The following is an 18,141-nucleotide window of genomic DNA, read 5'->3' as shown; positions in this document are numbered from 1 at the left end:
ATTAACTCTTAAGTTCAACCAAAAAGAAAAATTAGCTTGTGTAAAAGACAGTTTATTGAACATACCAGCAAACACACATTAATAAGCTCGATTTAATTTAAGTCACTTTTAAAAAGAAAAATTAGAGCCACTAGCATCTCCAAAATATACTAATAACTGTGCTTACATAAACACAATGGAAATAAATATATCTATGTACATTATTAGTATGGCCTTACTTGTTAAAACAATATATACTATAAATTAAAAATAAAAACTTAAATATGCATCTTTGTAAGTAAATCAATATTAGCTGACATTGTTTAAAAAAGTGCGCATGTAAAATACAACAAAAGAATTCAATACCTACGCTTCAAATACTAATGGCAAATAAATAAACACCCGTTCTTCCATTCAGATTTCATTGTGCATATAGTTGAATCCTTGTTAAGGGCACGAAGCGCCACCTACTGTTGTTAGAATACTACAGCAGTAGACAAACCAAAGCTTTGAAACAGTCAAAAATATTAAACTGAATGCTCTGGCAATCAACAAAAATGTATTTTTGTTTGATGCTGATAGAATAACAATCTTCCATTGCAAGCAAGCCATAGCAAGACACTGTAACAGCTTTCGGTAGCAACATGTTAATTTCAAATTAAATGCTTGAGCTAATTTACACATTGAGTTACTGTAATGTAGTGGATACAGTAACATTAGACATCACTACATCCCACATGGAAGCAACAGTGTTTCCACATATTCAGCTTTCTAATAGAAAAATCTCACTAATGACACTGGAAAAGTCTACATTTTACACCACACTTGTTTTCCCAAACAATAGCAGCATTACACCAACTATAAGAAAATGATGCAAAAGAATGAATGGAACAAACGTTGACCTTGAAAAATGACCTTTTCTCTCTCTCTCTTTTTTTACATTTTGCATGTGAAAACTTTAAACTCAAGAAAGGCACCATCAAACAAAGCAATCTGTCCAATCTACCTTAAACATTCCTCAGTTAAAAAGGACATGCAGCAACTGATTAGTATCTCTAAGATGTGAAAATGTAGGAGGACATTAAGTGGCATGAAAAATAATGAAGGATTTTGCTGTTTTTACCCCTTAATATGACCATGAGCGGAGGAGAAAAAGAACATGCAACATGTGCTTTGGACTTGTCACAGGTTTGTATCCATTTGGTTTCCTATACACAGGAAGGAGATTCTCATCAGGCTGGGAGTTTGTCAAGTGTGTTAATAGGGTGTGACAGTGTTTAGAGTGTTAAAAGGAGCAGTGTTGGTTTTAGAGGAATGTGTCTTTTATATAACATCAACTAGTTTTTGGTATGTGCGTGTGTATGTGCTACTGGTTATGTGTCCAGAGAGTGACAGTGCGGTCAGCAGAAGATGAGACGAAGGACAGATCTTGTGTGTGCCATCGACACTGTATCACCTTGTCACCGTGCTCCCCCACCACGGTCAGAGGCAACTGTTTTGTCAGGTCACCTGCACACAAGCACCACCAGAGGAGATACAGCTTAGACAGCCAGGTAGAAAAGTCTCACAAGCACATGCTAAAAGGTAAAACATGTGCACTGTACATCAAACTTACAAAAGTTTAGGTAGGTACTGGTTCAGACTTCAGGCATAACTAAATTACTCTAACAGCCTTAACTAGTAACTTATATCTCTTATTTGGATATTCATAAAGAAGACAATATGGCATTTTTGCAGCATTTCAACGCGTTGAAGTACCTTGACATTCTACATTTTAACTTTATGGAAAATGCCAATACCAGCTATTCCTTGTCTCATTTTATGTGTAGTGTTTCTACATATATCTAACTGACTATGCAGAAAACTTAATACAAACTGGCATATCTTATTATCACAAAATGAAATTACCTACAGCATGATGGGGGGGCATTTTCCTACTATCCATTCCCTCAATAATAAAACTAGTGAACGAAAGACATTATCCCGTACCTTGGAGGTTTGTGACCATGACCTTTGTGTCGTAGGAGCCTGTGAGCAGGTAGTGTGCACCAGGGGAAAACCTCACAGATCGGACGTCGCTGGTGTGTGGCCGGTACACCTGGACAATGCGTCCTCCTCTGATGTCATACAGCATGCACGCACTGTCTTCCTGTCCTGTTGCTAGGAGACGGCCACTAGGATCAACTGCTACCGAGGCTACAGGACTGCCTGTGGAGTTAAGAAGTGAAGAAGAAGGGTGACGCAGCGAAATTGAGGAAAATAATTCAGTAGCGACTGAGAGGATCATTATATTTCCATAGAGATCACTGGCAGCTATTAGGGAAGCGGTGCTAACTCTAGTGTTTTCCATTGTTCAAAAGTAGGGATTCATCCAAACATGAAGGTGAATCTTTTATAATCATTTTATGATCATTTAGATTTTATACATCAAATCTTTATATATTTACATATATAAAATTTTATATCCATTGATTGGATTTATGTTTGGATATTTTACCACCATACTGAATGTTTAAGCCAAATGTGATAGAAAAAGGGGTAAGTGGGGCTCATTGTTCAAGGTATAAGATGTCTTCACATGGCCAGCTTTAAAGGATGTCACGTGTTTGTGTAGTAGGAGGGTCTTTGTTTGTAGATGGTGGACAAAAAAAACAAAGTCTCTACAGGAATTTGCATTGTTGCAATTGTGACAATGAATTGAAGCAATCCCCCAAAGATCCTGTGCACCCACACAATTTGAAACAGGATAAAAAGACTTAATTGGTATGTGTTTTTTCCAGGTATTAATAGATAACAGAGCAGCTTCTCACAACAAACTCATGACAGACCAGAAGCCATAGACCATACCTGAGCCGTGGAATGCAGTTCCCACTACTCGGACACAGCTGGGCACTCGCAGGTCCCAGAAGCGCACCGTCTTATCTTGGGAGCCAGAGGCAATCATCCAGCCTCCCCACGTGTACAAAGACAGGATGTGACCTAAAAGAGAAACACACAAAACTCTTCTCACTATAGAAAACACAGACAATCTTGCACAACTTCAATTTAGAGGTACGGTGGGCCAATGAAAGTGGATGTACCTGTATGTCCACTGAGAGCGTGCAGACCCTGTCCCCTCTGACAGTCGGTTGTATAGATGTTACAGTCTCCTGCACCAGCACTGATCAAGATTGCTCCCCCACTTTCTGGACCCTCCATAAATGCCAAGTCTCTGATAGTACCATCATGCATGCTGAACTCCAGGTCTGGACCTAGAAAACAGAGAAACAAACAAAAAGTGTGATTGTGCTGATATCAACGAACAGGACTGTTAAAATGTAGTCATGCAGACAGCCCTCACCTGTAGCATTGCATGTCTCTGCACTGAAAGGTAAGACTTTGACATATTTGTCATTGGAGCCTGTAGCCAGCAGCTGTCCACAGTGGCTCCAGGCCACGCAATAGATGGAGCCTTTGTGGTGTTTGTTCCTCTTGAAGCGAACCACCGGTTGCTTTTTTGGACTTGACCCACTGAGGAAGGGAAAAATGAGTGATAAAGAACAATTATACCACATCATACTGTATAACTGTCATAATTAGTTTTGTCATAAAGGAGCTTGTTTTGACAAGGAAAAAAATGTTTATAACTGTTCATGTCACCATCTTTAGATCACCTTGTGTCCAATGTTTCTGGGTAAGCACACACACGTAGCGTCTTGGAGTTGGACCCAACAGCGTATAGCGTTCCAGATGGGTGGAAGGCAACAGCACGAATGGCCTGAGTGTCCTCCAGAGTGTGTACTGGCACAAACAGGCTCTTTGACTTTTCGCCCTGAAAAGAAAAACACAAATGTAACAAATACAAATTTAAACACAAAGATTACATACAATTGCCAGTACAACCTTCTCTGATCTGGTCTACCTTATGTCATAATGTCACCATGATGTAATCTGCTTAGTGTGCTTAGTGGATCATTTTATGAAAATGTTTAATGAAAACAAGAGGGTACGTGATGAACTTCAATTAAGCTGACAGAAACAACAGCTAATACATAAACCTGAATGAGAACAGTATCAATAATAAAGACCATAAAACCACTTCAGGGTCATTATTTAGCACACAGAGATTTATTCGAAGATTATTTCCAGTACTGGCTCTCTTATGTTCCTACCTCTTTATTTCGGGATAAGGAGCCTGGAGAGTCACCTTGATCAACACTTTGTTTCTGCCCACTGCCAATAAAGAGAAAACACATCTAATTCAACAACCCATAATAAGAAAACAAACACCCTGCACAAAAGAAGTCACACCTCTGAGAGACGACAGGGGACTCATTTGGAGGTGGGACTGCTTGGCCCCCTACGGTGCGTTGTGGGGTGCTGCTGAGCACCCCTCCCCCCCGGGCATGGCTCTGCTCCAGCGTCACAGATGGAGGGTTGTTATTGTCTTCGGGGGCAGGGGCATTTTTGTTGCCATTACACTGCTGGGCCAGAGACTTTACTTCCTCATCTAAATTCTCCATCCCCACATTGAGCTCCTCCAGCTTTTGAATGGACCTGGAGAACACACACAAATAGATGTGCATATACATGGCAATCACTTTTGTGAAGCATAGCTATCCTGTTGTTTTGTTACCTCACATGTTGTATTACTTTCGAGTCCAAGTTTAGTACATTGGAAAAGGGTATTTAAAACTACTACATGCAGAGCAGAGGACAAAGTAAAACTGAAGCAATGATGTCATTATGCACAGCCACTCTTGAATAATGTAGAGGATTACACAGACAGGGAGAGGCAGGGGAGAGGGAGGAGTTGGAGGAAGTCTCAGGGGACAATTAAAGAGTCTTTGTCCTGCTGAAAGAGCAAAATAAAACCAAAAATCCCAAATTTTTGTCTTCACATTTGTTGACACTACGTGTACTCTACGTTTGCCTTTTTAGATGTATCATCCAGCTGCTATTTCTGAAAATAATAGTGATGTGATGCAGCTCGTGACCAGAGACGGGTTTTGGGTGAGGTGTGTCATGCCAGGGAAAGCCGCATGGGCTAACCCATCGTTATCAACGCTTTAACATGTCTCCTTCTTCTCGTCTTCTCAGCTGCTCCTCTATTATATGAAGATATTAAATGCTTTTCAATAATAACCAGCCTTAATTCAGTCAACAAGCAACACAACTAATCTTAGATGAAGTCTTTCATATGACAATCGCTCCCTTTTTGACATAGTGCATTTAAGACACCTCTTGTTAAGCATTTACCTGTTGAGGAACTTTTCCGTGAGGCTGTGATGCATGTCGCTGGGTGGTGGCTCCTGCTGGACCCCTCCCTCCAGGAGCATCTGCTGGTACATTTGCCTCTGCTGCTGCTTCTGCTCCAGGTGCTGCTGCACTCGCAAACGCTGGCGATAATATTCCTCATACTTTTCTGTGGAGTCGCGAAGCTGAGGAGTGAACACCATTAAAGACAAGAAACTGATAGTAACCTATGTAGTAGTTTCATGCACAATATACAAAAACTCACACATCCACAGCACAAAGTGAAGCATAAAGAAGGCTAATGCCAACTCCTACTAATTCTTTTAAAAGCCAGCATTGTTATCATGTGAACCCCATTCCACCTTGTTCTTTTGTCAATTCAAGCATCATTCATAGAAGGAAGCTTTCTGTCTTGATGGGAATTGGTGTTTAGAGAGGTGAGAGACACTGCCAGTGTGCCAGCATTATGAAAAAAAAAAAGATTCAGGGCAGAGAAAAAACAAGAAAGAGAGCATATGAGTTTGACATGGAGTTCACAGGCTGCACCAAAGTCTGCTTCTGTTTCTGGCCTTTTTGTGTCTCCGGGGTGACGGGCAAGGCAGAGCAAAGCACTAACTTCACAGTGAGCCGCACAGGAGGCCCAGAACATCAGTAGGACACTCATGGTTAAGCTGCCAGAGTCTCTTGCCACATGTCCACAGTGACCTGGGTTCAAATGCTTTTGGGTTTGCTTTTCTTTTTACTACCTTCCTACCTTCCTACCTACTATTTGGATATTTGAAACAGCTGGAGCTGTATAATGTCTTATGATCAAAAAAGAGCTACAAAACAAATCAAATATAAGTTAACTAAAGAATAAATTCATTCAAATAGGTCTGTAATAAATCGTGTTCTTGCAACATAAAGGAGCACAAGAACTGCTTTTCATTATTCATAAATATTTTTTACAGCAGGTTTCAGCAAATAATAACTACAGCTTTATTCATATTTTTTTTATCCTAGATTTGGTTATATTTTGTCCAATGTGGCACAGTTAGAAGTATAATGAAATACTGTTGGCATATGTAAAAAGAACATATCATGTAATTACTTCTAAACTAAAGAAAACCAAAAATGTGAAGACTGATTAAGCTCTAGTGACTGGGCAACTAATATTAGTATTATTATTTAATTAGTATTTGGTCTAAAATTTCAACGTGGATTTAAGGATGTTTATTTGTGATGAACATCATAGATAATGATAGATAAAAGTTTAGGTTGCACATTTATAACCACTGAGAATCCAGAAGAGAGTTATGACTCTGAGAACTAGAGGTTTTGACAAACACTACCTTTATCTCTCCTGTCCTGTTTGGAATTATCTGATTTTCTAACCGTGCATGACATTTAATGTGCACAACACTGTACCTGCAGACACAGACATAAATAAAAGCCCCCTCTTTTCAATACCAAAAAGATATAACATACACGTCAAAAAAACAAACACCATCCTGGCATCGGGAAAACAGATCTACTGTGACCTCAGCCAGCATGTTACTGACTAATTGTGTCAGTCTTGATTGTGCTTAGGCTGTAATCCAAACTTACAGGAGGTTAATAACTCAGACACATCATAGAAAAAGGATTTATATTTATAGACTTTCACTGTTTCACCCATCAAGGAAAGACAACAATGCAGGGACATAATAAAATACAGGACATGTTCATTGGCGTGTGACATTCAACAGGTCTGACAGGTTACAAGCTAAGAATAAGTATGATGTTTACCTCATTCCTATCAGCAGAGACAGCTGACGGCGTGTCCGCGCCTGAAGCTGAGGCAGGACACATATTCTGAGCTCCGCCTGAACTCATCATCTTATCCACAGGTGTATCTGTCCTCGACCTTCACAAGAAAACACATCAGAAGGGACAAATTATCTAAGACATCCTACACGGCACAAGACAAAGGTGCCAGAACATCTGAGCACTTACGTTTCAGGGGATTCCTCGAAGATGCTGTGGCAGTCGGAGCTCTCCATCATGAGACTCCTGCTCAGGCTCTGCCCACCAGCCCCTGGATAGTGGAAGTTTGCAAACGAATGGGACATAGGAGAGATCCCTTTACCTGGTACTATCTCACCACCACTCACCCTCTTGTCCTGGCCAGACAACCCGTAAGACAATCCATCCAATGCTGGGTTCAAGGAGCGTGACATGTAGGTGTCTGCAGACTGGGGGCGGCGCAGGGGGGAGGAGGGATATGGAGACAGTTTGCTAATAAGAGGGGTGAGGAGATCAGCATAGCCAGTCTTAGCAGGCTTGACCAAGCGGTCCACATGGATGTTGAGCTGCTTCTGTTCAAAGGCACAGGAGAAGACACTGTGGGAGAGGTTCTGCATCCAGGACAGCAGGGACAGGTCCAGATCATCACAGCCGTTACCGCACAGCATGTCAACACCCAGGAGGACCTCGCTCTCTGTGATCTCTTCACCTGTCGCCTTGCTCTGTGCATACACAAAAAATAAGCTGAACTTTATCACAAACACACTGCTTTAAACTACAAGCTACTTTCACAGTTCGTTCCTGCGTATTTATGTTTGGCTGCGTAGTACAAACTTGGCAAAACTCCACGCAACACTCATAGAGGACTCCCTTAAGCAGCAGCTGGAAGAGTCGTTCCCTGCTGGCTTTAAATCCAGCTTCACTCAGCTTCCTGTCCGCAGGAATAAACTCTGCCACCATGCTGCAGGCCTCCTCAAAACACTGAACTCTGGCAGTGCTCGGATTCCAGTCCTGAGAGATCAAGATTAAGGCACACCAAATTGTCATTTTCATTCATAGAAAAGTTTACAGAACAATCTTAGCAGGCAGCAAACTAAGAGTAAAAAGGAAAAACTAGACAACAATCCAAAAGTGAACTTTTACTAATACAAATGTATACATTTAAACTAATACGTTCTTGCCTTGAACTCAGCATGGTTTGTGAGGCGAGGCAGGGTGAGGAGCAGACATAGTTTGCTGTAGTCATCTTTAGAGGGACAGAACTCCTCCAGGGCATGGAGACACTTGACTGCTTCCTGCATGGTGAACTCTAACTGAAAAACATAAAATGTATTTCTGTGAGTGTCACACAGTAAAATGAGCAGTGTTTACTTTCTGGGAGAACTTTATCAGCAGCAGTACACTGGAGGCAGAGATGCCTTTTAAGTTTCAATGAGGCTAAAAAAACTATACATCTTGAATGCAATGCGCACAGGACATGACATAATTATAAGGACATGACATTTTCTGTTCCTAAAATTTTCTTGTGCCCCATCCTGAAAACAATTACTACACAGGAGCCTACAACAAGCACATACACCTGGCCTGTGAGCACAGCACTGCCAGAGAGCATGCACACCAATACACAATGTGCACAGAAGTCTAAAGACATCTAATCTAATAGGACACGATAGCTCTGGCACAGGGTCACAAGCTGCATCCACAGCTACACCACGTTACAGTAGGCACACGACCTAATTTAATAGCATTAGCAGAAAAATGAAGAATGCGCTGTGATTGTGAATATATGAAACAGCGTGTCATATTTATTGATTTGGATGGAAAATTAGCAGCTGTTCATTACATAGTATCAGAAGCAGATGTAAACAGTTTAATCCAGGTAAGTCCTTGACCGCGGTGTGGCCATGTCCCTCTTTGCATGCAAATGTAGCCACTGTTGAGCCAACACACATACACAGGCAATCTGCCTTTGCCTTCCACAGGAAGCCTATCTGATTATACAGAGAACTTGTAGAGTTGTAGTCTGAACTAAAGCATTAAAAACCCAAATCGTTTCTCTTCTTGTCTTTGATTGAGCCCTCTGTTTAACGCCATGACAACCAGTGCAAGTCAGTGGGCAGCCAAGGCACAACTGTAACAAAATCTGTTCAACAAGATAATAATTCAAATCTGTGATTTCTAATGGGGCTTAGAGAATTTATATTACAATGATAAATTGTAAATCTACCAACTTTTACTTACATGCTGTGGCTCATCTTCTGCAGACATGGCGTTATTCACACACAAAGCCTCCAGAAACTTCTGCTTAAGGATGATGTAACGAAACCTGAGGACATGAAATCATGACATAAAAAGGCAAATTAGGTGTTAATGCTTTTTTTTTTGCAACCTCTAGGAGCTAAAAAAACTACAAGGAGAAAAAAAACCCGTAAACATACAGATAGTGATCGAGACTACTATTGCACCTTTTTCTGTCAAATTTGTCCATGCACTCTAAAGGCTGAATGAACTGCAAGACTTCATCCCACTGCCCATCAAGGACCAGTTGCCTGGAAACACAAACAATTCATTTTTAACACATAGTTAACATCTGTGATGATCTGAGGAAACTCTAATTATTTTAATATTAATACCAGAACACAAAATGAATAGCTCTGACATTGATAATATCTGATGAGCCCTTAAGTGCTGTGATATTTTCTTAATGAGGATGCATCATGATGAGATACGACAACCTAACAATCAGACACTTTAAGGTGACATTCTGAAATGTTTTCATTTAAGGCTGAACAGAATCACAGAATACACCATGTGAACTTATGTTTAAGGGTTCACTCACATCTAATTGCTGTGTGCAGAGTTCCATAGTGCAGATGACCATCAGAAACACTAAACTTGTGAGTGCAGCAATCGCCTGTTATTCCTACCCCACAGTGTACAGATTATTTGATCCGTAACCTAAAACAACATCTACACTAGTCTGATCTGATTTTTGCTGCTGGAGTTCACGTACCTGAGGAAAAGCATGTCATCTGAGTAGAGGCCATTTATGACGCCGCTCTCCTTTTCCAGAGCCAGCATGCTGATGTGCAACTTCCTGGAGTTGAGAAAGTCCAGGATCACCTTGATGATCTCTACCTCCTTCACATTTATGGTTTCTTCTGCTGTCATGGTGACCACAGGCTGGCAATAACAAAAAATTTTTTAATAAATATCTGTTGTGCAGATTGACATAAAAAACAAGTGATGCGATTAAGAATTATGAAGGGTTTGTACAGTTTATCACTATAGTCCAAAGGCTGATCATGTAAACACATACAGATAGATTATTTTTTTCTCTGCTACTAGATCAAGTATTCTTAAGCAGATGATTATGACGCAGGGGGAGCTGTGCCTGCAATCACATTCAACCTAAACCTAGTGTTTTGATCTGGCCAAAACGTTGGGACAACACAGACGGGATTTAGGTAGGACAGCGGAGAGAAACTAAGACAATCACAGCTCTATTTAGATTAACTTAAGGGATTCACACTGCTCCACATGTGGTGCTAATGTTAATTAATCTTATGACAGTGAGTAGACGCTGATACATTTATGACTTTCTAACTGGGTGGGTGGGCTTCAACAATTACACAAGAGTGGCTACAAAACCAGCGACAAAGTAACGTGAGTGAAGTGAGAAAATAACAGAAGCATCGCAGTCCTGCTAAGCTAGCAAGAACCATGGGTAGCTAATAACACTGGCACTTAGCCACAAGTCAAACAGGGTAAGAAGCTTAGGCTACTTGTTAGCTTTACATACTGAATTCAACGAGCGGATTACGGCAAAACCAACAAATAGCTAATTACGGTCAGAGCTCATACAAAGCTGACTAATTTACCCGTTGCTTGGCTGACTAGCTAGCCAGGCCGAGGGGAGTGAGGCATCATCCGCTAGTTAGCTGGACGGGCGGGGTGCGCACTCCCTGCTTCCCCCTGAACAACAACACAAACCCGCCTCCGTAGCAACATAAATGCTCACCTGTTTCTAAAATGACATGAGATAAAACGCTGTCCCCCTGGATGTTTCTGTGCTGCTGACAGACGCTGTCACGACGGTACCGCTCGGCGTTGTCGGCGCTGTCTGACTTGCCTGGGTGGACCTCCTCCTTGTCTGAACGGGTCCCCTCCTTACTGCATCTTTCTCTGCCACTGCGGTCTACCGCTGCCTGCAGGAGCACCGCCTCCATCCACCCCCCAAACACTCAAACTTCACACCGTGTGAAGGGAGACCCAATAAAGCACAACTGAACATATTAAAACATACACAGACGTGTGCAAAGTTCCTGAAATAGAGGGAAAGGTGTGTGTGTTTTTTTACTGGGGTGGGGCGTGGGGGTCCTCTTCAGGGGCCTATGGGACAAGATAACTAAGTCACCAAGATCAGACACAATACTACAACAAAAAAAGAAACAAAACTCAGAATCAAAACCTCTAAAAAAGATCCACATTGAACACAAACCAACTATAAAGAGAGATAAAATGTAAATAAAATACATAACTGTGTATTTTATTGTCTTTTAGTGTCTTTCTTTGTTGGGATATCTTGCCATATGCTACACTATAGTTCCCCCACTATATAAGCTACTATTTATATAAGAACAATTAAAACTTCTCCTAAGAAAGAAATAGGTGCTGGTATATTATTAATAATGTTTCTAAGAAAGTCATTTCATGTTGTTTCCTGTTAAAAGCAGCTTGCATACATTCAGGCTAAAGCCTGATGTTAATTTTGAATTATACGATACCTTATAATAATAAATTAATAAAAAAATTAAGATTTATAAATACCTTAATCTCTTGTCTAAATCAGAACATTCAGTATTAGGTGTCCACCATGGAAGAAATACACTGGAACTATGGATATGATAAGTGTGGTTGTTAACTGTATTTGAGTTACTTTGATGGTCTGTGGCTGCACAACCCGCATAGCACAGTAATGATCAAGACTGAATAAGGCAAAGTAGCCAACTGCCTTGGGAGCATGAGCCTTAGCAGCTGCAGAAAACTCATAATTCTTTTTGTCAGTGGACTGGTAATTTGATTTGATTTGATCTGATCTAACCTCTCAAGTAATTTACATCACACTAACATACAATATTATGCAATGCAAGTCATGCACTGTAGGCTAGTTTTATTCTAATTTTCCACATTTTCTATTCTGTAGTGATGCTATCACATCAATTTCTGTCCTGGAAACAATATCCCTCTTACATTGGTCTTCCCAAAATCCTTTCGAATTGTCTACGTTAAGATTCCATTATGGGTAATTTGTCCATATCTGAATCAAAGCTCTAATGACAGTGAACCTAGTCAGTTGTACAGATTGTAAAGCTTGTACATCAAAGTTTTGATGTACTTTATACTGTAAATGAAATGTACATGGCTTTATATCTCATCTTGCAACATTATTTCGAAATCTGAGCTACACTTTGTTTTGAAACCTTTGTGAGTTTGTTTTATCATGAGCTTGAAAGGTGTATTTTCATATTTGGCAGTGTGCAGAACGTGAGTGTGTGTTTTGTGTTAGATTGTTTACAACTTTATGGTGATGACTCATCCAGGTCTGCTAATCTCAGTAGGATGACTTGGTCAAATGAAGGTTGAATAAAACCTACTTTTGTGGCCAGGCAGTATTACTCCAGAAGTGGTAGAGTCATGTTATGCCAACCAGCAACAACATCAGTTTAAAGTCAATACAGGAATAGAAAATGAGACATTGTGAGTACTGTTGATAGCTCGCATTTTAATAAAGCTCAAATGAACAGAAAAAATACCAAAATCCATGAGCAGTTAAGCATATTTAGTTAACTGAAAAGAAAATGAACTCAGAGTTGAAAAAAATTACTATGATTTGCTTAGTATACTTACTGGATTTCATACAATACCACAATAAAGCCTCATTATGACTTTATATACCTCACTACCTCAGCTACACTTTGTTTTCAACACACATCCTTATATAACTGTACTTGCCTTGTCAGCACGCCAACAGGTAAATGTCATTACAAAAAATACTTCTATATGCCAAAATATATCTGTACAGTGTCAACACATACTGAAGAAACAAGTGATTAAAAAATGTAACAGTAATTTAAAAAATAAAGAAACAAGGAGAGTCCTGAAGTTACAACATCTTCGATTAGACTTAATGATAGTGGATAAGGTCCTGAAGTGCTATCATAGGTGAATTCATTTATTTACAACTGTGGACCACTTTAAGGGTAGTCACGATCTAATAGTTTAGACAATATCCTCATTAAAGTGACATTTTGAGTATCTGCAAGATGGTCAATGGTGACTATTCAAATTACTTTTTATTTTACTCTAAGTGGCAAACAGATGACACCGTGTGGGTTTTCCCTCTATTCTACTACTGATGATAGTCTTCTCAGTGATGCTACCATCGAGTGATCGCACTTTTTGCATTTGTAGTACAATAAAAGGCCCCGAACGAAGGAAAATTTGATACACATACAATTAGAAAAACTACTCAAAAGCTACAAGCGGGCTTATTAAATTTGAATGGAACTGCCATTATATACAAACTAATTTAACTTATATTCAATAGTATATTATGTTTCTCTCAATAAAATCTAAGACGCGTTTTTAAAATATCTTCAAAGCATTATCAAAATGAAATAAATTAAGAGTCTATTGCAGGTACTTTCCAGAATAATTTGATGGTACTCCATTTGCTCAATGATTTCATAATTTTACACTTTTGCCAAGTAATTGCAATCACCAACTGAGGTATTTTCCTCGCTCTTATTGGCACTTCACTATACACACACACATACACAAATTTGAACAGTTTCTAAGTTCTTCAGTCACATGTAAAAAAACAAAAACAAAAATAAAAACATGCCTGTATAGCAGCAAAACTCTGGTTTCAAATGCTGCCTATACCTGATCCCAGATCAGATAGGCCACTGCCATGGAGAGGGTGCAATCTGATTCCACACCTGTGTGTACACACAACCTCCCCTGTATCATAACAGGCAATTTCAACAGGCGCTGACAAAACATTTACATTGTATCCATATGACACAAAACAAGCATAAGGCCACACATGATCAACGTAGAGGCGTGACATTCAGTGCTTCAGTGGTTCAACTAGGTAAGGCCTTGGTCCGCCTATTATTTTCTTCTTGATTTTTTAATTTTTTTTGGCACACAAGAACATTGATACACATGCTGACAATTACACACTTGTGCCCCATTAAAGTAGTCCAGAGTGCAACAGTCAGCTCTGTATTGTTACAGCTGTGACACCCACTTGTGTTTTACATTCCAGTTGTGATTTAAAACAGTGGGACCATGTTGTCCCGTTAATTAAAAGGTCAAATCCACAAATTCTTCTGTAACCATTCCAGAGAAGTATGTTGCCAAACTATCTGGCACTACTTAGGATGCAATTTTTTAGGCGTCCCCTGCTTCTTTGTCTGCCACAAATGGCTGGCAATGGTGATGGCATCCACACTGGCAGACATGGTTTTGGCTGGAATCTGGCTAAACTGCTTTCTGTCTGAGTTGTATTTGTACAGGCCCTCAATCATCTTGGTTGTGATGCTTCTTGGCCCGATGCCGGCCAGCTTGGTGATCTCCTCCGTCTCAGGGAGGTAGGTGTACACAGACCTGAACTGGCACCCAGCATCACGGAACAACACCAGAAAGTTATTGGCTTCAGATTTCTCCATTTCCTACAGCAGATCGTGGAAAAAAAACGAGTTAATTGCACAGTTATCCTAAGGGAAGAATAAGCACACTATACACAACCACATAAAAGTCAAACATACATCAAGTATTTTGTTCTTCTGTCCTTCGTTGACCTTGCCAGCCAGACAGCAGTGAGCCAGGGCATTCTGAATGATGTGCTTGTTGGATTTGGCACTGGGCTCTTTGTATAGTTTGGGTCCTGGTGGAAGGGAAGCAAGTGCAGCCATGAGTTTTCAACAACAAAATGTCATGCTATGTACAATATGTTTAAAAAATGTATCTAATACCTGTGTACTCATTGTTAGAGGGAGTGGAGGAGGTCGTAGAATCATTTTCCCAATCCTTTTCTCCATTACGACTACCAGCCGAAGGACAAGAGGAAAATCCTTCTGCAGAGTCTGGTCTGGGGACAACCACACACAAGAAATGACAAACAAACACATAAAGGGGGACAAGGTATGAAATGAAAGCATCCAAGAACAGATTGTACATAGAGACATGCAGACACACGGACATATGAAACACAGAGAGGGAGAGCGAGATGTGGTGAAACAAGGTCAGACGCTGTGACACAATTCTACAAACCCTGCCTGTTGTCTCGCATTATATCATATCGTACAAACTCCTACATAGCTGTGCAGTTAGGGGAAAGAAAGGCATGTTCAACCAAGCAAAGCCAAGGCTTTACGGCTACTGCAAGAGATGAGCTCAAGTAATTGTGAAGGAAACAGAAAACACAGCGGTAAAGCACGGAGCAGCCAGCATAGAGAAGAGAGCAAACAACAGCCTTAGAGCAGTAGAGCAAATAACAACGAGGATAAAGAGCAAGAGAACTGAGGCGGTAACAACTCAGCCACGCAGGTCCAATGTACATTGATACAAAAGCAAGAACTACAGTAATGGAAGATGCAATATTATTTTAATGTTGATACATTTGTCTATGTTTCATTGACTGTCGATGGTGATCGAATGTCTATAACTGAATGAAATGGAGGCCAAGTTACACAGAGCTGGTACAGTACATTTATATGAAGCAACTACACTTACTGCACTACATGTTTACTTTATTTACTGACCTTCCCTTTCTTTCTTTGGGAAAGCTTAGAAAAAATGGAACATGGGCAGGAGCTACTTTACTGCTTCTGAGGGACACATGCAAACAATGGAAAAAGAAGAGAGGGATAAAAGAGAATCGAGATCCACAGTGTAATTTTTTTAGAAGTCACCTTATAAGACTCAAGAAAAATATGCATATATACAGTACATACTTACAGTATTTCACTTAAACAATTCACAGTTAAAGAATGAAATACAATTGTAAGAAACTTATAGAAAAGGTTCATAAAGATGAGATGCATGAGGAGAGTCAGCTACTATGTGTGGATGAGAATGAAAATGTGTGACAACTTGTTCGTATTATTGCTTTAGGTTCTTTTTCCAATAGAGATCTAACCAAAGAGCTGCATAGTTAGGGTTAGGTATTAGATATTGTAATAGTAATAGAATAGTAAATAGTATGCAAAATACAAATTTTCATTATATGCTTTACTTTGATAGGATAATTTCTCTGCTTTTGAAATAGATTCACTATGCAACTGTAAATGCATTCATGCATGGAGGAATCAAGACAAATATTAATTTGTGTGGTCTTAAAAATGAGAGCATAGGAAGAACAGGAAATGGGTAGAAGCTACTTTAATGCCTCTTATAGACGCATGCAAATAATGGAAAAATAAGAGAGGAATAAAGGAGAATTGAGATCCAGACTGTAATTCTTTGTTAATAAATTGTTATTATACATTGTCCATATTTGTTGATTTTTCTGATTCAGACAGAAACAACTACAGTAATTAGTTTTCTAGTGTTTCTTGTGTCTGCGATACGTAGAAATACATCAATCATTTAGCCCACAGTCAGTGGATCTTACCTGTTGTTCTTCCTGTTATCTGGCTGCTCTCTGTCATTGTCAGCCAGGTTGAGTGATGCCAGAGAAACACTAGACACCGAAAAGCCTCGAGGACGCACCCCTGCAACATAATAACACCAAGGAGGTCAAACATGGATCACTGGTCACTGTTCAAAAACAGTGTGTGTTTGGCCATGTGATTTGTGTGCTGCTCACCTGTTGTTCTCACAGGTGGAGTAGACGACTCCACGACGTCCCTGTGGATGGACTTGGGACGTGGCTTCTTCTTTAGACTTCCAGATCTAGGTTTAATTACCTCATCCATGTCTTCCATCAGTTTGAGCTGCTTTCTCCTCAAATATTCATTTTTAATATAATCCCTCCTCGCTTTTTCGTCATCCTTCTTCTGATGCTCCTCCTCTGCCTCCAGCCTGGAGAAAGAAGTAAAGAGTAGGAAATATTTCTTTGAACCAAAACTACTTACATAGTATTAAACCTTTCAATAGTAATAAGATAGACGGACCGTGCAGCTTCTTTCTTCTGCTCCTGGTCCAGCTCCTGCTGTTGTTTCCTTTCCTGGGCCTCTTTCTCTCTCCTCAGCCTCTTCTCCAGCAGCGCTGCCTTCTTTGCTGCCATGTCCTCTTCCCCTTTCACATCATCCTGGTGTTAGGTCAAACACACATGCATAATTTTTAAATAAAGTACATAATGAATTGAAGAAATCAAATGAGAAATAATAAGATAATCGACAGCTATGTGATGTTTTACAGGAAATGAACCTTAAATGGATTTACAACCCCAATTCAAAAATGTAGGGATGATGTGTAAAGCATAAATAAAAATGAAATGCAATGATTTGCAAATCTCATCAACCCATTATTTATTCCCAATAGAACACAAACAACATATCGTTGATGTTGAAACTGAGACGTTTTACCATTTAATGGATCTCATAAAATTTGGAACAGATGATGATGATGATAGTGATGTTTACCCTTGTTACTGTAAACTGTCTGTAAACATCTGGGAAGTGAGGAGACCAGTTGCTGGAGTTTAGTAGAGGAATGCTGTCCCATTCTTGTCTGATGCAGGAGAACCCAGCAGCCTTTCTGGATCTAGTTCACATGTGGCTTCTTCTTTGGATGAAACAGCTTTAACTTACATTTGCACAGCGAACTGTGTTCATAGACAGTAATTTCTGGAAGTTTCTCTGAGCCTATGCAGTGATGTCCAGTAGAGAATCATGTCTGTATTTAATCCAGTGCTGCCTGATGGCCCACGCGAACCCAGTTTTGACCTTCTGCCTTCTCCCTTGCGCACAGAGATTCCTCTCTGAATGTTTTGAGAATACTATATACTGTAGATGGTGGGATCTGAAAAGTCTTCGAAATTTTACATTGAGAAACACACCACAATTTTGTAGATGCAGATTGTCTCAGATGGGTGAACCTCTGACCATCTTTACATTTGAGAGGCTCTGTCTCTCTGAAATGCTCCTT

At 40.0% G+C, this 18,141-nt stretch overlaps 2 protein-coding genes across 12 annotated transcripts in view; both read right to left on the bottom strand.

Annotated features, from left to right (window-relative positions):
• Positions 1-36: 36 nt before the first annotated feature.
• On the bottom strand, positions 37-11,198 carry wdr47a (WD repeat domain 47a). Of its 4 annotated transcripts, none has more exons than XM_067474063.1 (17): positions 11,000-11,197; positions 9,992-10,161; positions 9,444-9,527; positions 9,220-9,304; positions 8,160-8,291; positions 7,813-7,989; positions 7,189-7,700; positions 6,982-7,099; positions 5,218-5,399; positions 4,270-4,515; positions 4,131-4,191; positions 3,633-3,790; positions 3,320-3,489; positions 3,060-3,230; positions 2,827-2,958; positions 1,969-2,187; positions 37-1,488 (listed from the first exon to the last, which is right to left on the bottom strand). In XM_067474063.1, exons 2-17 carry the CDS (start codon positions 10,147-10,149, stop codon positions 1,346-1,348), a joined length of 2,748 nt encoding a protein of 915 aa, XP_067330164.1. In that variant the 5' UTR covers positions 10,150-10,161; positions 11,000-11,197; the 3' UTR covers positions 37-1,345. The 4 variants fall into 4 exon arrangements, with proteins under 4 accessions (XP_067330164.1, XP_067330165.1, XP_067330168.1 ...); XM_067474064.1 differs by lacking the exon at positions 11,000-11,197 and adding an exon at positions 10,860-10,881; XM_067474067.1 differs by lacking the exon at positions 4,270-4,515 and having other exon boundaries at positions 11,000-11,198.
• Positions 11,199-12,743: 1,545 nt separating this feature from the next.
• Positions 12,744-18,141, bottom strand: part of camsap2b (calmodulin regulated spectrin-associated protein family, member 2b) — a 31,067-nt gene continuing 25,669 nt past the window's right edge. For 6 of the 8 annotated variants that reach the window (XM_067474431.1, XM_067474432.1, XM_067474433.1 and 3 more), the window contains 7 exons: positions 17,166-17,302; positions 16,859-17,073; positions 16,664-16,763; positions 15,813-15,878; positions 15,024-15,139; positions 14,817-14,935; positions 12,744-14,720 (listed from right to left, as the gene is read on the bottom strand). In XM_067474431.1, coding sequence (XP_067330532.1) covers positions 14,421-14,720; positions 14,817-14,935; positions 15,024-15,139; positions 15,813-15,878; positions 16,664-16,763; positions 16,859-17,073; positions 17,166-17,302 — 1,053 coding nt within the window. In that variant the 3' untranslated portion in view covers positions 12,744-14,420. The remainder of the gene's footprint in view (positions 14,721-14,816; positions 14,936-15,023; positions 15,140-15,812; positions 15,879-16,663; positions 16,764-16,858; positions 17,074-17,165; positions 17,303-18,141) is intronic. The other 2 variants (XM_067474435.1, XM_067474438.1) reach the window with 1 other exon arrangement.

This window comes from Channa argus, chromosome 14, assembly GCF_033026475.1.
Source record: "Channa argus isolate prfri chromosome 14, Channa argus male v1.0, whole genome shotgun sequence".
In the NCBI taxonomy this organism is placed as follows: domain Eukaryota; kingdom Metazoa; phylum Chordata; class Actinopteri; order Anabantiformes; family Channidae; genus Channa; species Channa argus.
Note: the sequence above shows the minus strand (reverse complement) of the source record. Positions and strands in the feature narration are given on the sequence as shown.

Excerpts from the sequence above, each read along its gene's own strand:
- wdr47a (XM_067474063.1), bottom strand. The coding sequence starts at position 10,149 with ATGACAGCAGAAGAAACCATAAATGTGAAGGAGGTAGAGATCATCAAG. Across the intron at positions 9,305-9,443 it reads GACAAATTTGACAGAAAAAG|GTTTCGTTACATCATCCTTA; the intron begins GTGCAATAGTAG and ends TCATGTCCTCAG. Across the intron at positions 5,400-6,981 it reads TCTCTGCTGATAGGAATGAG|CTTCGCGACTCCACAGAAAA; the intron begins GTAAACATCATA and ends TTCACTCCTCAG.